This window comes from Apus apus, chromosome 3, assembly GCF_020740795.1.
Source record: "Apus apus isolate bApuApu2 chromosome 3, bApuApu2.pri.cur, whole genome shotgun sequence".
Taxonomy (NCBI): domain Eukaryota; kingdom Metazoa; phylum Chordata; class Aves; order Apodiformes; family Apodidae; genus Apus; species Apus apus.
In genome coordinates this window covers 2,100,038-2,122,226 of record NC_067284.1, presented here as the reverse complement: position 1 = coordinate 2,122,226, position 22,189 = coordinate 2,100,038, and the positions used below count along the sequence as shown (strand labels likewise).

The window sequence follows — 22,189 nt, the reverse complement described above, 5'->3', positions numbered from 1 at the left end:
TGTCTCTATGGTAGGATAAGAAATATTCTGCTCACTTAAAAAAACCCAACACAACAAACAACTTCCATAAATACCAAGCATCTCTCTGCAGCAGTTGCTTAAGCATCAAAAACTACCCTCAAAATTATGCTGCCCACACATGATTAGTCATTTAAACCAGAAAGAGAAACTTCAAAAGAAGAGGGAAACTATCTTCATACCAAAAGAAATGTAAAGAGAAAAAGCCCAGCGAGTTAAGAGGTAAAAGTAAAAAATCCCACTTGTGGTTTTAGCCTGAGAACCTGAGCTTCTGTCTCCTTACTGACAATCAGAGACTGGGGAGCTAAGGGATTAGCATTCATCAACCTTCCAGCCACACAGATTGCTTTCTGAAAGGTTTTAAGCTTCTATGAAGAGTAGTTCATGACTCCATGGGTTTGTGATCACTAAACATTGACGCAAAATTAGTCTGTTTTCATGCTTTTAACTCAGGAACTCCCTCAGCTCCTCCATGCAGGCACAACCCCATGCCAGTGCCCAGCTGCTCCCTCCACACTCCAAGACCTCCAAGCCAGACCCCTGGTTAGCCCTTTCAGCACTGCCTGCTGCTGGGGACCACAGGGGAGGCCAAAGGTGTTTCCCAGCCTCTGCTCTTCTCCACTGCATGATTTTTATTTCTAGCTGTAGCAGCCCCTCAGATGAACTTGCATCAGCCACACACGAACAACCTCTGCTCAGCTCAGGCTGCTCCTCGACCAGCCCAGAGCAGTCTGGCTGTCTGCACACACCTCACTGCTTCCTTACACTAACTAGGGTCTCTCAGGCTCTCTTTTTTAATTTATTTTTTTCCTCTGTATTTATATACGTATCTCACTGCTGAATCAATCTGGAGGCACTTTTATCTCCAAACAGATTTCATGTTCCACAACCCCGGCCTCCAAACACAAAGCAATTCATAGAATCCCAGAATCCAGGAATGGCAGGTTGGAAGGGACCTCAAGGACCATCTGGCCCAGCCTCTCTAGGCACTACTCTAGTTGACATGAGGTGGCTCAGCACCCTGTCAAGCTGAGACTTCAAACTGCCCAATGTGGGGGAATCCACCACTTGCCTTGGGAGACTATTCCAATGTCTGACTGTCCTCATGGGGAAACTTTGACCTCTTGTGTCCAACTGGAATCTCCCCAGGAGCAACTTGTGCCCATCACTCCTTGTCTTTTCCATGGGACTCCTTGCAAACAGGGAGTCTCCATCTCTTTGGCAGCCACCCTTTAAGGTCTGGAACATGGTGATAAGGTCTCCCCTGAGCCTTCTCTTCTCCAGGCTGAACAAAACCACTTTTCTCAGCCTCTCCTCACATGGCAGGTCTTCCAATCATCCTTTCTCCTGATACCTTTTCAGGTTTCATCAAAATGATTTCGCCTTATGAGAACATCAGTAATCAGGAAAAGACACCTCCCTCACCCAAGCCCTGAACATTGATGTAATATTAAATAACAATAAAAATGGACAAGCTGATCTGAAATCCATTAACTATAGCAATATTTGATCTATCAGAGACTTCCACAATCTGCTTTGGCTGCTAAGCAACAAATTAAATATGATTTGGTATTAAAATGCATTATTCCTCCTACCTCTCTCCTGACTGAAAAATTACAGTTATAATAATGCTCTTGTCATAGAGCAGCAGTGTTGAGGAAAGGACCTGCATTCAAGCAAGAGTACTAATTGTGAGCAGAAGAATATACATTTGTTTGCCCTGCAGTAAAAACGAGGAAATACAGAGAACACAATGTCCTAGAATCTATTTCCAGAGGCTCTATTGTCATGATACCTACAGGGATGACAATTTTGCCTAAATCAGCCAGCTCGTGGCAAATGTATAGGTAAGACAAACATAAGGTGCTTAAGTAACTCCATCTGGGGCTCTCTGCTTGAGATCTACCAGCTTACTGGGAAGTCAGAAGCAATCCAAAAAGCCCCCTGCCCAGAAATCAGAAGCACCACACTCACTAGTCTTTTGGAAGCAAGATGCTACCAACTTGAATGTGGATTTCAAGTAGAGGTGCAGAGAAATAACAGCAGGCCTCTTGTCTTCCAGGGCACACACACTGCACGCTCAGCTTGTCAGGATGCAGGAGCACACACCTATCTGTGCACCTTTAAAATACAAAGTAAAGTGCTGTCAAAGGTGGACAGCCACCTTTGAGTTTGGAAAGGAACATCCAGCTACCTTTCAAACCTCTAGAGCAACCCTGTTAAATATGAATTGAAAGCAAGTGATAGCAGCTGGTGTGGGAGCAGGAGCCTTGCATTGCTACTGCCAGGCTTTGCCAGGTGTCTACTGCATAAAAGCACTATTAGGTGTTAATCCTGCACTCTTATTTGGAGAAAAAAACAACAAAACCAACAGAATCCCAGAGAAGCTGTATTTGTGTGCATTGTGTACAGATCTTACTGTTTTCCACCCAGAAATACTCCTGCATTCTTCACCTCAGTCACATTAACTTCCTGCGCACTCACTACTCAAACTATTTGCTGTTAACCATGTTATTACTAGATGAACATTAGCCTGTAATGACAACTCTGTTAGAAATATTTTCTTTATTTATCCACATCACCATGACAGATGTTTTTAATTTCAGCTGCAATATTAAAAAGAGCCAAAGTACTAGATTAGACTGACAGAAGAACTTTTTTTTTTTTTCTTTTAAAATTTTAATGAACAGATTAACAAACAATTCCTTCCCACACAGAGATCTGAGACCTCATTCCTCCACTTCCTATTCAAATTATATAGAATCATAGGGTTTGGAAGGGACCTGTGAAGATCATCAAGTCCAAAAAGAAATATTTAAATATAAAAGTAGCAAGAAGCTGAGTTTGACCTCATTGTTTATGTAAAAAAACCCACCAATATTAACGATAATAACGATATTAACCTTCTGCAACTCAGAAGGTTCAGACTGGACTTTTGGAGAAAATTCCTCCACAGGAGGGTGATGGAACCAGTCACAAATGAGACTGGGGAAGCTCTGTCCTTGCAGGTGCTCAGGACTCATCCAGGCAGAGGCACCAAGCTTGGCTTAGTGCTGGCCATCGTTGTGAGCTGAGCAGGAGTCTGGACTACAGCAAGTGAAGTCCTTAGTCATCATGTCTATGGTTTTACCTTATGAAAAGATTTTAAAACTAAAGGAGCAAAAGAACAGGTGAGGCAGATATAGAAAAATGAACTTAATTTTCCTAGTGTTACAATAATTATCTGAGAATTGTAGGACTATCTGCCCTTCGAGTAGTTGTATTCAATGCCAAATGAAACAGGAAGGAAATTTGGAATTACCACTGAAATAAAGTATGTCCTTTCACCTGAAATGTGTGACATAATAAAGTATTTGCCAGAATTATTTTATCCAGGAAAACATCCCGAGTTTTAAGAAGAAGAAGAACCATTTAAAGCTCTGATTTAGAAAGAACATTATAACTGTGGACAATACTCATCATCATAATTTCTGACAAAAGCCCAACTGATGTGCAAAGTCCAACTCCAAACCTACACAGATGCCTTATTTTCTTAAGTCTGCTAGTTTAAAACTAGCACACGGTGATGAAAATGGAAAGGACCACTTGAGTCTTGAAAGAGAAACCTCAGAAATTCCCTCCAGCCACCCATCTTCTTCAGCCTACTTCTTTTTATAAGGAGCCTGATTCTATTTAAATCAATTGCAAAGCTCCACTGATTTCACAAGTGCAGAAACAGATTTGAAGAGGATTCTTGGGGAAAAAAATGGCAGAAATTCACAATGAATACTTAGATAACAATTTGATAACCACTTTTTAAGCAGCGGACTGAAATCCTGCAGTTTTTTCCCCCCTATCTTTCTACCTCCAGCATGCAGGTACAATTGTCTAAGAACAGAAGGTGAATCCAAGTAAAACATCATCCAGCAAACAAAACCAGAAAGACCTTGGATGAGTACCCAGGTACTCCAGTACCCCAGTCCCACCTACCCTCAGACCACACAACTGCAGGGTGATGTGAATACAAGAACCATCAGCAGGGGCTGCCTAACAAAACTGGTATTGCAAGAATTTCTTAACAATCTCCATGGGCACGTTTCTGAAACTCACTGAGCCTCCTTGAAATATTAGACCCACACTTTTTTCAAAGTCCAGACACTGAGACAGGGTTCCTGCTTCAAGCTCGGCGTCATTGGTGAAAGAATTTTACACAACATATTAGCCTTAGTCATGAAGTGTCAGGTTTTATCATGTTCTCAAAACCAGACATGGCTGGGGCCTCGTGCAGATTGTTTAACATAAGGCACTGAAACCTCCTACACACACTTAAATAACTGGCTCCACAAAATCTTGCGTTGCTATCTCGAAGGAAAGAAGTACCTGCCAGAAGACAAGATGAAAACCTGATACTCTGAGATTACAGGACAATGGTTAACAAGATATTAGCCTGTCTAACGTTCCTTTGAATAAAACAACTATGGCCAATAAAGAAGCTCTACTAATACTTCCATGTCTTTCACATCTGCATAGAGTTCCTAATCTCAAGTTGCAGTTTAAATTAGTTTGGTACCTCAGATCCCTCTTCCTCCCTCGTGCTTTAGTAAGACTGTAAATTCAGGTGTGTTTCTTTTCTGAAATCAAACCCTGATTTAGGATGGATATGTGCTTTGATCCTCTGCATCCTTAGCATTTTTGTTATCTTTCTCTGTTTGCTTTTCTCCCTCCACTTCCTGTTTCCAGTTGCACTTTTCACCAATTATATTTGTATACAAGATTTTGTTTCCCAGAAGTTAATCTTCCATTCCCTTACTGCTGGTTTTTATTTCTTCTCAGATGTACCTATCAGCATGTTAGAGCTTTCTTCCAAAGCACCTTCACTTTTTAGTTCCTTTTTTCCTCCTCCTAGTACATCTTCTATCCCTTAAACACTCTCCACCCTCTCATTAACTTCAACTCTTCCCAGTGTGTATATATATAAATATACACACATATAAATCTCTCTATCAACACCATTACAGAAAATCTTGAGAATATTACTATTAATTTTGAAAGGATCAAGGCCTTAAAGAATTTCAGAGAAAAATGGGCAGTTTTTAAATGGAAGCTTCCTAAAGGAGAAAAATCACACCTAAGCCTCCAGGGCCTCTCAAACTCAGCAGGTATTTGAAAAACTGAAAATGCTTTTTTTTTCTGTTCCATCTAACTCCTCCTTACAGCTTCACCTGTCTTATCTCAGTGATTAACTTCTGTGCCTTCACAGGTAATGCCATCTCTTGATCCCACTCATCCAAACATGTTGCAGCTCCATCAGGCCAGGAGGTGAACACACCCCACATCACCAGGCTCATCCCAGGCTGAAAAGAACCAAAAGTCTCCCTGTTCTGCACACGTGGGAGACTGACCACAACAGGAGCTTCCTCATGTTTTCAAAAGTGGTGTCTCCTTGATGTAAGTGGGACAACTTGGTGCGTGTGACAGTGGCCATACTGCCCTTCTCATAATTTGTCAGGTTCAGCTCTTCTCCCAAGGAGAGACAGAAATTAAGTAGCTAAAACACTGTGTGAAAATAAAACCAAATGTCAAAACATAGAATCACAGAATGGTTTGGGTTGGAAGGGACCTTCCAGATCATCCAGTTCCAACCCCTTGCATGGGCAGGGACACCTCCCACCAGCCCAGGCTGCTCCCAGCCCCATCCAACCTGCCCTTCAACACTGCCAGGGATGGGGCAGCCACAGCTTCCCTGGGCAACCTGGGCCAGGGTCTCACCACCCTCACACTCCAGAATTTCCTCCTCATGTCTCACCTCAATCTCCCCTCCTCCAGTTTTCATCCATCCCCCTTGTCCTCTCACTACATGCCCATGCAAAAAGTCCTGCCCGGCTTTCTTGTAGGCCCCCTTCAGGTATTGGAAAGCTGCTCTAAGGTCATCTCAAAGCCTCCCCTTCTCCAGGCTGAACAACCCCAGCCTTCTCAGCCCGTCTTCATAGGGGAGCTGCTCCAGCCCTCTGATTATTTTTGTCACCCTCCTCTGGACTCTCTCCAGGAGCTCCACATCCTTCTTATGCTGGTGGCTTCAGAACTGGACACAGTGCTCCAGGTGGGATCTCACCAGAGCAGAGGGGAAGAATCACCTGGATTGACCATTTTTCCATTGAGTAAATGGATTCAAAGCATTACTGACTAGTCTGTGCTCTTGCTTTAGCCCTACAGGTGAAAGAGAGGAAGGAGTTTGGTGTTTTCTTAGCTAAAAGTTTTCACTTGCCTCTTCCTTTGTTGCTTTTCTTCTTTTTGAGTCACCTATTTTATTGCTATTGCAGCAGGCTTGGGAGAAGAACTAGGAAATCTCCCCAGCCCAACTATGCTAGAAAGCTGAGTGGTTGTGGTAGCACAAGAGGCCCTTAAACCAAGCTTTCTCACCTTGTGACAGAACTGCTGTATCCATAGCCTGTAATTGCAAAGAAATGGAGCATGACAAGGTTTAGAGCCTGACTTTCCACTTTAAAATTTTTTAATCATTTTGGAAGGGGAAAAAAACCACCACACTGGCAAAAAAAGCAAATACTGTGTTGCATTTTAGTGGGATAATTATGTATTCTTTGTAAAAAGCACAAGTGTTTTTAAGACAAATTTTGAGTAAAGAGCTGCTTTTGTACATCTCAGGATATTCCAAGGGCATATTTTATTTTGCTAAATCTGGCTTATTTCAAAACGTTGTAATACTTTAAAATTTGTTTCCTGAGAAGCCCACATAGTTTATGTCTTATAATGGTGATGTAGTAATACCCAGAAGTAAGACTATTACTGCAGACACCACCACCACTAGAGGTTTCCTTTCATTTGGTGGCAGAATGTTTAATACTCAGCTGGGAGCCTGAGCAAATCTCTTTCAGAACAATTGCTGCACATGATCCTGGGACTGCTCATGACAGTCATTTCCTCTACTTTTCCATATCCTCTTTTTCACCTGTTAAACTTCATTTTCTAGTTCTTGGTTTCTTCCAGTTTTGAGACAAAATAGGAGGAAACCAAGTAGTTTTCTTCCTTAGTAACACTGCTGCCCAGGCTTTGAAGACAGCAGACAGGCTCTAAAAATTGTTTGGCTTTCATTATAACAACTAAAAATGCTCTGAGCTGTTGCATGATATTTAGATTTATCATACTTGTGAGTGGTCACACAGAAATCCTTTAGGATTTCACACACACTTCACCCATCACCAAAGATGTCTGATTTCTCTGAACTTGCACAGGTCTATTTATGGAATGAACTGTTACCATGGGAAAAAAACCCAAACAACCCACTCAGGATTATGGCTTTACTTTATTCTCACCAAATGCACTGAATTACAATGAAAGCATAAGCAACTGCAAAGTTTTGTTCAGGCAGATATTTTCTCAAGTCCCAGGCAAATGCATCAAATCAGTCAAAATTCCTCTCCTGAGCAAGCTTTCCATGGCACACTGTAAAAACACACTCACCCCAAACCCCACATAAATGAGTTGTAAATAGTTAAAAATATTATATAATGTGTAATACATGACATAAGGAATTCAATATTCCAAAAGTAATTTTTACCTTCTTCCTCATGTCCCTTGCTCTTTCTTTTATACTAGTCATTCCAAATAAAACAAAATGTTCAGAGTCTTCAAATTCTAGAACTTACTGGTCAAAACATGATTCCTTTGCTACCTTCTTGATCTTGCTACAAACGTCTAGCTTTCAGTTTAAAATTCAGCTGCTGTTAAATGCCTTGTTTTGCATACAGATGAGCACTCATGCTTACAAGAACAAGCACAGTGCAACACATCTTCTTATTACACCTACCCGTGAAGTATTTGCAAAAGCCTTACAACTAGAATAACAATGGAAAGAAAAATATGTATCACAATTGATAGCAATCAGAAAAAAATAGCTCCAACAAATATCTTTAATTTCCAGCTCATTATTTAGGCTGCTAAATGATGAAGCCTTCTACACACCCACGTTCAAGTGAGCCACCAGTAACCATGGCTTGACACCACTCTCAGAGTCTGCAATAAATACATTTACTTGCCTGGCCTTGTCTATGTTACCTACACACTAAAACAAGTCCTGCACATCATCGTTCTGCTTTACCATGCAGAGAAGACTCCCCTGCACCACAAGAAGAGAACAAAGCATTTTAGTTACTGGTTCACTGAGCAAGGAACAAAAAGGCAAGAACTGTGAGCAGTGACTTATTCCACAACTGAGGCTGTTGTGTCTTGCTCAAACTAGGTACCACCCTCAGCAAGTAAAACATGGCAATTTTGTAGAGAAGAATGATAGAATTATAGAATGTCAGGGTTGGAAGGGACCTCTGGAGATCATTGAGTCTCAACTCCCTGCCAGAACAGGACCATCTAGGGCAGGTCACACAGGAACACATCTAGGTGGGTCTTGAAAGTCTCCAGAGAAGGAAAGGAGAAGAGAATGGTGAAATGAGGAATAAAATCAGAAGACAAATTAAATGCTTGTTTCTACTTTTCATCTGACACACACACAAAAAAATCCAAAACACAAAACCATAAATAAGGACAGTGTAACATAGAAGCAACATCTAAGAAGAGTTTTAAAATATTGTTAATTTATATTTTTTAATCTATAAGGTGAAAAAGCAGAGATCAACGTTTTTTCAACGTCTGCTAAAACACACTGTCAATTCTTCTTGTTTGGAGGAGTTATTTTTAGAAGAATGCAGAAAAATTATAATTAGGAGTGAGTTAAACTAGCCTATTCCCATTGCACACTACTTTTTCATACTTCTGATGGTAGCTGTTGCCTTTCTTTTAAAGCCCCCTCCAAAAAATCCCATTAATAAAACTAAACTCCTGAGATCTAAGAGGAGAGCTTCAGAAGTTGTTTAACAGCCCAGTGAATTCAAGGACTATGCCAGGCAGTAATGTGGATTGCAGAGGTCAGCAGGGGCTGAAGTGAAATGTCCACTTCAATTAGTTCCCAAGCCCTGAAGTTCAAAATGTTCTGACAAAGAGTAACGTATTAATTCCCTGAAACATCCATTATCTCCGTGTCACAACAGAACGTTCCAGTGTCTGAAGGTTCTCCTGCTCCCTATACAGCAGCAGCCACACAACGTCTGCATGGATCTCTGCTCTGGTGAGACCCCACCTGGAGTGCTGTGTCCAGTTCTGGTGCCCTCAGCACAAGAAGGACATGGAGCTGGTGGAGAGAATTCAGAGGAGGGTCATGAAGATGATCCTTGGGCTGGAGCAGCTCTGCTCTGGAGACAGGCTGGGACAGTTGGGGTGTTCAGCCTGGAGAAGAGAAGGCTCCAGGGAGACCTTAGAGCACCTTCCAGTGCCTGAAGGGGCTCCAGGAAAGCTGGGGAGGGGCTTTTCATCAGAGAAGACAGTGATGGGACAAGGGGTAATGGTTTTAAACTGAGAGAGGAGAGATTGAGGTGAGATATTAGGAAGAAATTCTTCACTCTAAGGGTGGTGAGGAACTGGGATGGGTTGCCCAGGGAGGTTGTTGATGCCCCATCCCTGGAGGTTTTTAAGGCCAGGATGGATGAGGTTTTGTGCAGCCGGGTCTGCTGGTTCCCTGCTCATGGCAGGGGGGTTGGAACTGGATGATCTTTGAGGTCCCTTCCAACCTGAATGATTCTAGGATCTCTCTTTCCATGACCATCTAAAGCACTTTTAATGTTGGACTGAAGCACCCTACGAGGGGTGACCTCTTGGGCCACTTGGGGTAGGTACGACAGACCACGGAGGGAAAAGCTGTGAGGTGAGAAGGCAGGTATTGTGCCACCACTGTACAACACAGCAGGGACAGAAAAACCACACCGGTGTTCCTCAAACCTCAGTCAACTGACTGCTCAGGAGCTTCAAAGAAAAAGACTTGAAATTTGTAAGAGCAGAGTGTTCCTACCAGCTGCTGGAGGGCTGCAGCACACACCATGTTACAGGAGAAGAGGTGAAAGGGATCAAGCACTGGAAACAGTGGAACAACCCTAATGGGTGTTGATTTTTCTGTTCAAAGTTTCTCCTCTGTTGCCTAGACAGAGATCACCTTCAGCAACTCATGCTCCCTTGCAATGAAAAAAAAGCTGAGAGCAAATCAGCATTTATGGAGGTGCCATATTTAGAAAACTGAAAGGCAAATGATGTGACTTTGAACAGCAATAGTCCAGGAAAGAACATAACATGATTGTTTGGAGACTAAGGTTTGGGTGAGGAAGGAAAGTTTGTAGTCACACATGAAACATGACCCTGCAATCTAACAATTCTGACTTCCTACCACACCAGGGTATGGCAGTTACTGGCCAGCTGAATTTTTACTGCCTGTCCCCAAACAGCATTCAAGATTACTAATATGCTATCAAACAAACTAAAATGCATCTGACAACTTTGCTTGGCTCACTAGCAAAATATTGGGGGAGATATAGAAAAACCAGCATTTATTTCCAAGCATACTTTGTCTTGCTAAGAAATGCACTAAGAAAGAGACACTGTGACTCCATTCACAGAGACAGAAGTGTGTCACCTTTCCTTGAGCAGGTGCATTTTCAGTACTGCACAGACAGCTTTATTCTCACACACACAAAACAACCAACAACTTGCTTGTAATTACATGTTGTGTCAATCAACTTGGCACGATATGCCCATTCAGTCAAATCTGACCACACCATTCTACAAAGACAGGCTGGGAGAGCTGGGGTGTTCAGCCTGGAGAAGAGAAGGCTCCAGGGAGACCTTAGAGCACCTTCCAGTGCCTGAAGGGGCTCCAGGAAAGCTGGGGAGGGGCTTGGGACAAGGGCAGGGAGGGAGAGGACAAGGGGGAATGGATGAAAACTGGAGGAGGGGAGATTGAGGTGAGACATGAGGAGGAAATTCTGGAGTGTGAGGGTGGTGAGAGCCTGGCCCAGGTTGCCCAGGGAAGCTGTGGCTGCCCCATCCCTGGCAGTGTTGAAGGGCAGGTTGGATGGGGCTTGGAGCAGCCTGGGCTGGTGGGAGGTGTCCCTGCCCATGCAGGGGGTTGGAACCTGATGATTAATCATCTATTTTATCTTTTTTTCTCTAAAGATTCTTTCTCCAATGATACAGAAGAGTAAAGCAGCTCATTACCATCAAGGATGGACTAGAATATCTACAACAAGCACATGGTTTGGGATTCTGAAAAACTGAAACATTTGCTTCCTTCCACATAAAAAAATTTGAGTGATACATTCATGCTCAAAAATCCACTTTGGAAGCCTGTCCTTGCATGCAAGCACTAAGCTAGAGGAAAATGCTTCTACTTCTGAAAATACTCAGACACAGAAGATGAGTCATTTACTTTGCTGCTACACACCAATATTAGTCCTTGCTTTTCAATGTATGTCTTGCATCTGGGGAAGAACAACCCCACGTACCAGTACAGGTTGGGGGCTGACCTGCTGCAGAGCAGTGTAGGAGAAAGGGACCTGGGGGTCCTGGTGGACAGGAGGATGACCATGAGCCAGCAATGTGCCCTTGTAGCCAAGAAGGCCAATGGATCCTGGGGTGCATTAGAAAGGGTGTGGTTAGTAGGTCAAGGGAGGTTCTTCTCCCCCTCTATTCTGCATTGGTAGAGGCCACATCTGGAGTATTGTGTCCAGTTCTGGGCCCCTCAGTTCAAGAAGGACAGGGAAGTGCTGGAAAGAGTCCAGGGCAGAGCCACAAAGATGATGGAGGGAGTGGAACATCTCCCTGATGAGGAAAGGCTGAGGGAGCTGGGTCTCTTGAGCTTGGAGGAGACTGAGGGGTCACCTCATCAATGTTTACAAATACTTAAAGGATGAGTGTCAGGAGGATGGTGCCAAGTTCTTCTCAGTGATGTCTAGTGATAGGACAAGGGGCAACGGGTGCATAGGAGGTTCCATGTAATGTAAGGAAAAACTTCTTTCCTGTGAGAGTGACAGAGCCCTGGGACAGGCTGCCCAGAGAGGCTGTGGAGTCTCCTTCTCTGGAGACATTCAAAACCCACCTGGATGCTTTCCTGTGTGATGTGCTCTAGATGACCCTGCTCTGGCAGGGGGGTTGGACTAGATGATCTTTTGAGGTCCCTTCCAACCCCTGGGATTCTATGATTCTATGATTCCAGAAAAAAAAAAAAAAAAAGACAAGACAGAATTAAGGGACTATTTTATGTGACAGGGCAAGAATCTGGAAGTATTGAAAGTAACAAGTTTTTTTTTTCCTACCAATAGGTTATTCCACATGAAACCTCTTACCAAGTCTTGCTTGAGGACAACACTAATCATGAAGTGGCTCTTTCCCATGGGAACTCTCTAACATCTGGCAGAGGCTGCATTCAGCTGCAGAAGTTCAGAGCTAAGAAAAATGCAGGCCACAGAAGTACCTACATTCATTGAGATGTCCCATTGGGATGGTCCACATGCTTCAAGAGAATAATCTTTTGGCAGCACTGCTCTGATCTCTACAGAATAAGCAGGCACCAAACTCGTGGAGGAACCTGGAGTTTACTAGAAGAAAGCACATAAATATAGTATTGCTTCAATAATCTATCAAATATGGTAGATCTTTAGAACCAATCCATCTACCTCAACTGTAACAGAGAGTTTGGCATATAAGAAGGCATCAGGTAAGAAGGACTAAGGAGCCATCAGAGCTCCTTTTCTCCTTCAGTGTTCCTATCACTGCTATCAATGTTTTTCATTAATACTGCCAATACTTGTAAAGATCTGAGTAATGAAGCCCCACTCTGAGCCCTCCTGCAGATTGGACAGATGACTCTACAGGAGAAACAGAAACCTGTCCAGAGCTTAAAGACGTGTTCATTTGTCATCCTGGAATAAAATAATGTGTTTATCAGCAGAGTAGCTGTGGAAGAGAGGTCCAGTTATTCCCCAGCAAGAAAAAACAGGGTGAACAAAACTTTTTTGCCAGGGTAATAACTTTTTTCTCCTCTCCTAGGCAAATAAATGAGATTTTTGTTACTCTTAGAAGGAGAATGGATAAGTCTAGCTAGAGAGGCCAGCTATGGACATTCCCCAATTTCTGCCTTCCACTATTGGGAACATCAGAGCTGGTACAAAGTATATTCCTTCTAGGCTGAATTGTATAGATCCTTTCCCTGTGCTATGGAACTTTCTGAAGGCAGATTTGCTTGGAGTTCATTCCCATGGGAAATGAAAACTGTTAAACTCCTTTGTAACTTTGTATTTTTTTACCAGACCACCCTGTTCTCCTGCCCGGGGAAGCAACCAGAGCCCTTCCAAGTGAACAGACACGTTCTAGTTTCCAGTGCACAATTAGTCCTTGAATCTTCAAGCCTGTGGATTATCACCAGTTCATTCTGCCCATGAATGACATGCATGAGCCTTCTGCCACACGATGCCATCCTTCAGCTGCCATGGAGACCATGACAACATTGAATACTGGAATGGTTTCTGATGTATTCTCACAGGAGCAAATTCAGCTCAGATTGCAGTGCCAGCAACTTTCACTGTCACCTTTAGAGAAGTCTAGGCCACCTATCACTTCTCTTGAATCATCTGTAGAATCACAGATCATGGCTTGGGTTGGAAGGGACCTTCAAGACCATCCAGTTCCAACTCCCTGCATGGGCAGGGACACCTCCCACCATTCCAGGCTGCTCCAAGCCCCATCCAACCTGCCCTTCAACACTGCCAGGGATGGGGCAGCCACAGCTTCCCTGGGCAACCTGGGCCAGGGTCTCACCACCCTCACAGCAAAGAATTTCTTCCTCATGTCTAAATCAGCTTCCCCCTCCTCCCTAGTTTTTGATCTGCATTTCATTTCCTTGAGCAATTAATTCCAATCTTTTCAACCCTTTGAAAAACTGATGTATCCTTCATATCAAACTCTCTAAAATACTGTGATTTATCTTTTTTTAAACTAATTGACAGTTAATAATACATTCTGAATAGCAGATAAGAAGGAATTTGCATAGAATGGTACTTCTCTGTTCTTTTCCCCTCACTTCTGATTACAGCTGTGAATTGGGTAACACCACCTCAGCAAACTGCAACCATGCCCAATATTTCTTGTTATATTAATACTGTTAATTTAGGAACTTTTAAGGTATATACCTAATATATTATTTTCTGCCTCCAAAAGACACTGTTTTGCATATACAACATTCAGTTTTACCTGTCACCCTGCTGTCCTTTCACACTTAGACCTCTGAGGTGACCTTTCCAGTATTGCTGAATTTGACTGAACAGTTTTGAATCTTCAGTAAATACTGCTAATGTATACATCAAATTCTACAGATGAATGATGGAAAATATGGAACATGTCTTGATTTAAAACAAAACGTCCTGACTCCCATAACTTAACATTTATCTCTGTTGCCTCCTCTCAGAGATTTTTGTGACCCATGAAAATATTTTACCTCTCACATCAGCCTGGCATGAAGAACCTTCACTTGCACTTTAAAAAGTATATGTAAATTACAGCTATATTACAATTTAATCTCCTGTGTTCTCATTGCAATCAAAAACCCTAGCAGATGAGTGAGGCCCAATTGTCCTTGCAGAAGCAGTACTAACTAGGTTAGCAACACTAGTTAGCACTAAGCCTATCAATCAGTCTTTGTTGTCACTTCTGCCCACAGGCAGGTGCTGGAAGGGATGAGAATGACAAGTGCAGGGTTTTTCAGAGGCCCCAACAATTTCAGACCCATTTCCCACCCCAAGTCCATGAGATCACTTACAGAGGATTTGTTGGAGACTTCCCTATTGACCAAATCCTACCAAATATGGCTCAAGTACAGTCAGGTGCTCCAAATTTGTGAAAACAAGAGCCAGATGGAGAACAGAGTCTCTATTAATGCTCCCCATAAATGAATGCAGCTCACCACAGAGCAGGGAAAAAGGGGGGGGGGGGGAAACAGTACAAATGCCCCATATATGAGAAATGCTTCAACAGAATTTAATGCCTGTCATGAGATGCCAAAAAACCCACCTGGATTTAGAATAGATTCCTGTTTTCTAAGAAGTTTTAAGTATCAGACAGTCGTGGCATTCATAATATTTGACTTTGTAGGGAGGCAGATGTTGGAAGACTGAATTGATGTAGCAACCACAGCATCTAACTAAAAAGTCAATCAACAGCAAGGTATAAACTAATGGAAAACTACCCATGATCCCTACTCTTCATTATGTGTTTTGTTAAAACATAACTGGCTTTGTTATTCTGTATATAAGGTAATATATTATGCCAACACACAAAGGTAAGTAAGCTAGCATTCAGTTCAGCTTCCCACTCCCCCCAAAAATATGAGCACTAAATTCTAGAAATGTATACCATTTGGATGATATTTCCTGGCCTTCAACTGGATGTAAACCATTTTTCAGAGAATAAAAGAAATGGATCTTAAAGAGACGAGCATTTCTGATCATGCTAATTAATTAGTCTGTTTTCCTGCAAGTCCACAGGTAATATTTTGCTGCCTCTCTGACACATTCTTTGTTCACCTGGTGTTATAAAATGCAGGAGCTGGGGTGAGGCTACACAGCTTGTGACCTCTAGGGAGGACGTGGCAGTGCAAAAAGAAATGATTCTGTTGGCAAAGTCACTAGCAATAAGTATGACAGCCCAAGTTGTTGCTGTCCTAGCCCATGGCTTCATTCTTCCTTTGAAATGACGACTTGTAAAGACAAAACACAGAGCCTGTAATCTGTCTTAGATGGCCTCCAGATCCCTCCCACAAAATGTAAGGGACTGATTCACAGATGCACTGGAATACAGAGCTCCTGTGGCAATCTGGTGCCTTGATATCTTGGAGAATCCGGGACTTAGTCCAAAAAAAGAAAAACTGGAAAGGAGGTATTAGTCACCCTTGCAGCAGTCAGAGGCTCCAAGGTGGCAGAAAAAGCAGAGAATGAGTTAGAAAAAGCATTTCACTCTCCAAGCAGTTAAATTGAGTACATTAAGATGCATCAGACACATAAGCAGAAGGTTACAAAAAGGCCCAATCCAAATGTAGTAACAGCAACCTGACAAGTCTTCCATCATTCTATCTCTTCTCAGCAGCCAAAAGCATAGAAACAAAAGAAAATAAACTCATTTTCTTTTAAACTCCACAGACAATAGAGCCTCATATTTTAGTTCCATCCTCTTGACTGAACAGTACCTGGCTCTTCCCCCAGACTCCTTCCCTCCAAACTGCAGGCTCACAGATCTTGATGGATGAGAAGTGAGTATATATGCAAGTGGGTTGATGGCAATTTGAGAAGGTTAAAAAATAGAGAGAGAAAAAACAGAAAAAGCAGGATTATTTGCCTCATCTGTGGGGAAGGAAAACCAACAGAAAACACAGGGCATGAGATAAAACACATCCTTCATGGAAAGTGACAAGAACTATGAAAGAGCAAGTCAAGGGAAAATAAAGTAGGATAAAATACATTAAAAGCACAGGGAAACTGATTTCTGTATCTACTATAGGGAAAAATAGACTGATATGAAGAAGTCTCATCAGTGCTGATCAATATCTGCAGGGGGTGTCAGGAGGATGGGCCAGACTCTGCTCAGGGGTGTCCAGGGACAGGACAAGGGGCAATGGGCACAAACTGGAGCACAGGAGGTTGAACCTGGAGATGGGAAAACCCTTCTTGACTCTGAGGGTCCCAGAGCCCTGGGCCAGGCTGCCCAGGGAGGCTGTGGAGTCTCCATCCCTGGAGACATTCCAGCCCCACCTGGACGTGTTCCTGTGGGATCTGCTCTAGGGGATCCTGCTCTGGCAGCGGTTGGACTGGGTGATCTCCAGAGGTCCCTGCCAACCCCACCACTCTGTGAGCCTGTGAAAAATTGCAAAATGTTGGATTAAAACACTGTATTTTACCCCAGCTTTTTAAGGAAATTAGCCTCATGTAGGAAGCGTTCAGAGGGTTCAATCAAGTTTGACAGAAAGGTAGAGGTCTCAAAGAGAATTACCTAAGAAAAAGCTAAATTCATGAAATCAAGATGCTGTGAGGATCCTGACAGAGGGAAAGGCTGCAGTATGCATTAAGACCTTATTAGACATTAGATGATCCACAGGAGGATGAGACTATAAATGTTTCAAACAGGAAAAAAAAAAGTAATCCCATAGAACTTACAATCACCCATGAGATTTAAAAAAAGAGGAGAAAAAGAAAAGGGAGGGGGAGATAAGAAGCCAGGCTTCTGCTGCTTAAGAAACTAGTCTTTTAAAGTATTTCTTCCTCTTTCACCTGAGGAAAAAAGGAAGGCATGGTCATACTTGGGATAGTATTCCCCATCAGGAGTCCTAACAAACAAGTGCCACGAGGCCCTTTTTGCATGCAAAAGTGCTGTACAAACCAGGAAATTTTTATCTTCCTTTGGAGAAATCAAAGCAAGAGAGGCCAAGTGACTGCAAGGAAAAACACCCGTGGAAAAGCTGGATGAGGAGCCAAGTAACCAAATCACCTTCCAGCCATCACTCCAGTCTGCCTTCAGGACCAGCAGCATCCAACACCACACGGTTTCTGGAACCTGATCACACCATAATCCATGAGATTTTATTTTTTTTTGTTTAAAAAAAAGCTTTTAAGAGCTCTTTTGATTTATTTTATACCAATCAAGCCCTTCCTGAATTCACAGCTCTTCAGTTAGCAGTCCCCACGTGTGAACACATTCCCTCCACACAAACGAGTGGCAACTCCACAGCTTCCCCAAGGAACCCAGATTTTATATAACCCTGTCTGTTATCCACCTGGCGTTTGCAAAGCACAGAACAGCCAGTATTTCATCTTAAAAATGGCATCCACACGCTTGCTAGGAATCAATGGTTGCTACGATTAAAGCAGAGAGGCTTCAGTGCTCCACTGGATGCTTCCTGGGTGCTTGCTTATCTCCCCCTGAAAGGCAACTCACTGATTTTCCCATTTCCACAAGGAAAGCACCTAGAACCCCAGGTGATTCCATTTCACTGGCGAGGATGCTTCGAGATGACACAGCTGAACAGACTCAAGCAAACTCCCAAAGCTTTGGCAACCAGGTCCTTCAGCTTCAGGGATAACTAAGCAGGTTGAATCCTTCTCAACACAATACTCCAGAAAAAAACCAAACACAACAAAAAACACACAAAAACCAGCAACTATCACAGGCTGGCTGAACGAATAGACCTTTAAATACTCCACTTTTTAGGAAGCACACACCTTCCAACTTCAGAAACACCCAGCCAGGGGAAAAAGGAATGCAGTCATATGGAACCAGGGAACAATCCCAGCCAACAAACAAACGGGCTGCATCCCCTTTGGATGTTAATGAGCAGTGATTCACGTGAAGCATCATCTACTTCTCTTTATATAACTTCCCTTAGAACTTTTCCTGACCTCCAGCCTCACCATCGATACATCGAAGGGAGAAGCCAAGTCGTTACCATGTGAAACGCCCGTGAAAGGGGGTCAAGCTGCCGGAGATGCAACACAAGAAAGTCTGCCTGTTGAAAAACAAGGGGGAGTTTTACCTAAAACCCCCCATTCCAGCACACAAGGAGGCGAACAGGACAGACCACTTAGGTCCACTAAACTCCGGACACTTCCCATCGGATTTTTTCCCACCCCCAAAAAAAAAAGAGAACCCAAGCCCTACCTGCTCCAAGCTCAGGGACCCGTTTTAAAGCCGCGGCGGCTGGAGAGAGGGTGGGAAATCAACGCGGAGCGCTTCACCGGATGACAAACCACCGCGTGTCACAAGGAGCTGTCACCTCCCGCAGCCAGCACCGCAGCCCCCGCACCTGCCCGGCGCTCCGAGCCCCCGGCACTTGCCCCGCATTCCGTCCGGGGGGGCAGGACGGAGGCGTTTTGCTGCCCGGAGAAGTTGCAGCCGCCGGGGCTCCTCCTGCGGGCAGCATCCATCCCCCCCCCCCCCCGCCCCGCAAGCCGCGTCCCGCAATCCCACCCCGAGCCCTCGCTTCTCCGAGGACAAACCCCCCCATCGGCGGCCGGAGAGGACCTCACCTGGGCCCCTCACCTGGGCGCCTCACCTGGGCGCCTCACCTGGGCCCGGCGCCAGCCCCCCCCCCCCTCCCCCGCGGGGTGCGGGCAGAGGGGGGGGGAAACCCGCCTGGAGGAGGAAGCACCGCACCCCCCGCCCCGGCGCGAAGCCCTCCCCCGCCGCCCCGCAACACGCCCCTCGGCCCTGGGGGGCAAGGGGGGGGCTCGCGGGCCGCCACGCGCTCCCTCCCCTCCCTCCCTCCCTCCCTCCCTCCCGCCGCTGCCCCGCACAGACAATGGGGCGGGGGCCGGTCCCTTTGTGGGGCGGGCAGCCCCTCCCGCTCACCCACCCGCCGCGGGGACGGCGAAGAGAAGGGTGCGGGGCACTCACCGGCCGCGCTCCTGCTGCTGCTGCTGCTGCCGCCGCCGCCTCCTCCTCCTCCTCCCGCCGCCCCGCACCTTCACGCCGCTCTCCTCAGCCCCTCCCTCCGCCTGCCGCTGCCCCCGCCGCCGCTCAGACGGCGCCGGCCATGCCGGGATGGGGCTGCGGGGCTGCGGAGCTTCCCCCGCAGGCTTCACAATAGACACAGGACAGCGCGCGTGTGTGTGTGTGTGTGTGCGGGGCGTGCGGGAGGAGGGGCCTCTCCCGGCGCGCCGAGGCGGCGGGCAGGGCAGCAGGGCGGGATGCGGGGATGCGGGGAAGCAGGAATGCCGACCCGGCCCCCCCGCCCGATGCCCGGGCTGCTCCGGGCGCCCCCCCCGCCCCCGCCAAGCCCCGCGAGGTGCGGGAGGCGAGGCGAGTCCCCCCCCCCCGCCCGGGCGGCAGGTGGTACAGTCCGCCCGGCTCCCCAGCGCCGGGAGGGGCGGGGCCCGCCGCGGTGACGTAACGAAGCCGGCTGCTGGCAGCCAATCAGCGAGGAGGGGCGTGGCTTCCCGCCGCAGGGCCCGCCCCCGGGGAGCCGGGCCGGCGGGCGGACTGTACCACCTGCAGCTCGAGGGGGGGGGGGGGGCGCGGGGCGGGGGGCAGCTCTGGGTTGCCCGGCTGCTGGGAGACCCCCCCCCCCCTCGGCCGGCGGGAACTCGCCTCCTCGGCCAAAGCGGCGCCGTGAAACCCCCGTGGCGGGACCGTGCGGCCTCCGTGGCCCCCGGGCCGCCCTCCCCCCGCAGGGCCCGCTGGTACCGGCCCGGCCGCGTTGCATGCTGGGGCTTGTAGTGCCGCCCGGGAGTCCTGAAAGGTTAAGCAGCGACACCCGCAAAATGCGTCGGCCCACCCGCAGCCTCCCGCGCCCCCCCAGTAACACCGAAATGTATCGCTTGAAGCGTGCTTTCAGTTTGAACGAGGCCGCTTTTGCAGCGCGGCCCCCCTCGGCGGGCGCGGCGGGGGCAGGAGCGCGGCGGGCCCCTCCGAGCTGCCAGGACCCGGCGCCTCCCGTCACCCCCCGCGCCAAGATGTCGGCGGCGATCGCCGCGCTCGCCTCTTACGGCGGCTCCGACTCGGAGCCCGACTCGGAGCCCGAGCCGGGGGGCAGCGCCGCGCTGCTGCCCAGCCGCGACGCCGTGCTGCACCTCCGCCCGCCGCCCAACGCCCCCGGCGCGGGCCTCGCCGTCGATGCGGCCCCGGAAGTGGCCGTCAAGGTAAGGCGGCCCTGCGGGGCCTGCCCTGCCCTGGGGGGCCTGCGGGGCCTGCCCTGCCCGCCCTGCCCTGCCCTGCCCCGCCCCGCCCTGCCCTGCCCCGCCCCGGGGCAGCCCCTCGGGCTGTCGGAAAGCCGTGCCGTGCTTGGAGCTCCTCCCCGGGCTCCTCCATCCGCCCCGCCCCGGGTCCCAGGTGCTCTGCCGCCTGCTGTGCCCGGGTCTTGGGGAGAAACGGACGCTGGGCGGGAGCGCCGGTGTGAGGAACAGCCGGGCAGCTGGTCGGTGTTCCTGTTCTCGCTCCAGTGGTTCTTGGTTACACCTGAATTTTCCGAGTTTCCGTATCAATCGGTTCACGTTTGTGATCTCCCTGAGGGGGAGGGGAAGGTGTCTGTTCGGTTTGGGGACTCTAAGCAATTAATTTCTAATCCAGAGCAGGAGTCTCACCGCAGTGACTGTCGCTGGAGCTGCTTCCAGCTCTGAAAAGTGCCCTGCTTTGTGACAAAGAGCTGGCTGGAATCCTTCACTGCTGCCATTTGTTTATTCATCCGCTACTACAACTGATCCTACTTGCCTGTGCAGTTTATATTGCATACACTGCCTAGATGTGCATTTTCTTATCCCTTAGAGTCTTAGAATTATCTAACTTCCATGATTTGCAGCCTCTGGCAGGCTGGTTGGTACAGGCTTTGAAAGGAATGCTAATTAACATCTGGAGTATCTTTTGAGAATGAATGGTGATAAGTGGCAAGTAACACTGGGTGTGCTTTTTGCTGCTCTTAGGTCTACACCAACAGGTTTTCCCTTTGCCATGTCACCACAAAGGTTTCTGCAGTTGCTTGGTGGTTGACATCAGGAAACTGAGCTAGATGTTCAAAGAAGAAATAATTCTGTTGAAGTTCTTTTGTCCTTGGGATCTGTTTCTTGATCCAGTTTGCAGTGTAGCTGCACAGAGTCTGTGCTGGCACATTTAAATGCCCAGTGTCAGAGTAGAAGCAAGCAGCTGGAGGAGTTAGGTGTCAGTGAGATGTTCCATTCAAAGCTGTTCACCAGGCTGTGCCCTGGAAGGGGTACCCAGCAGTTCAACTAGAGCTGTCTCTGCCACAGATGTTCTGCTATCCAGGATTAAAAGGGAGTGAGGTTTCTGAGCACCAGGATGTTTCATTAAAACGTTGTCTAGCATTTTAGTTTAAGATCACAGAGGAGATGCATGTATCTGAAAAGCTCAGTGACTGCAAGCTGAGGCTTTCCAAATAACACAGATTGCTGAAGCTGCTTCTAGCACTACAACCTTCTCTGAGAAGTAATGGATCATTTCCTTGTGAGTGATATCAGGCCTTCTTTTCAGACTTCTACAGCTCAAGAAAGAAGTGCTGGTCTCATAGACAACATGCTCCCAGCACTTCCCATGTCTAAAAAGGATAGCAGCCCACCCATCAGCAGGACAAACTTGCCAGTCACCCCCTCAGGAGTTTGTCCTAACTCTTTGGGGTTAAAACAGCTTTCCTGCACACATGCAGAAGGCATGATGTTGGAGTGTTGGTCACAAGAATTCTGTAAGTGCAGGGTTGGAAAGGCAGCAAGGTGAGTGAGGAGGGAAGCAGAGCTCAGTTCACGAGTATCACTTCCCT

At 46.6% G+C, this 22,189-nt stretch overlaps 2 protein-coding genes across 2 annotated transcripts in view; one reads left to right on the top strand and one right to left on the bottom strand.

Moving 5' to 3' along the window:
• The window catches only part of WASF1 (WASP family member 1), a 91,839-nt gene extending 72,459 nt beyond the window's left edge, over positions 1-19,380 (bottom strand). The window contains exon 1 of the mRNA XM_051613155.1: positions 19,321-19,380. The gene's annotated coding sequence lies outside the window, so the exon portion shown is untranslated. The remainder of the gene's footprint in view (positions 1-19,320) is intronic.
• Positions 19,381-20,370: 990 nt separating this feature from the next.
• CDC40 (cell division cycle 40) overlaps positions 20,371-22,189 on the top strand; it is a 44,641-nt gene continuing 42,822 nt past the window's right edge. The window contains exon 1 of the mRNA XM_051613121.1: positions 20,371-20,564. Within this exon, the coding sequence (XP_051469081.1) occupies positions 20,379-20,564 (186 nt within the window). The 5' untranslated portion in view covers positions 20,371-20,378. The remainder of the gene's footprint in view (positions 20,565-22,189) is intronic.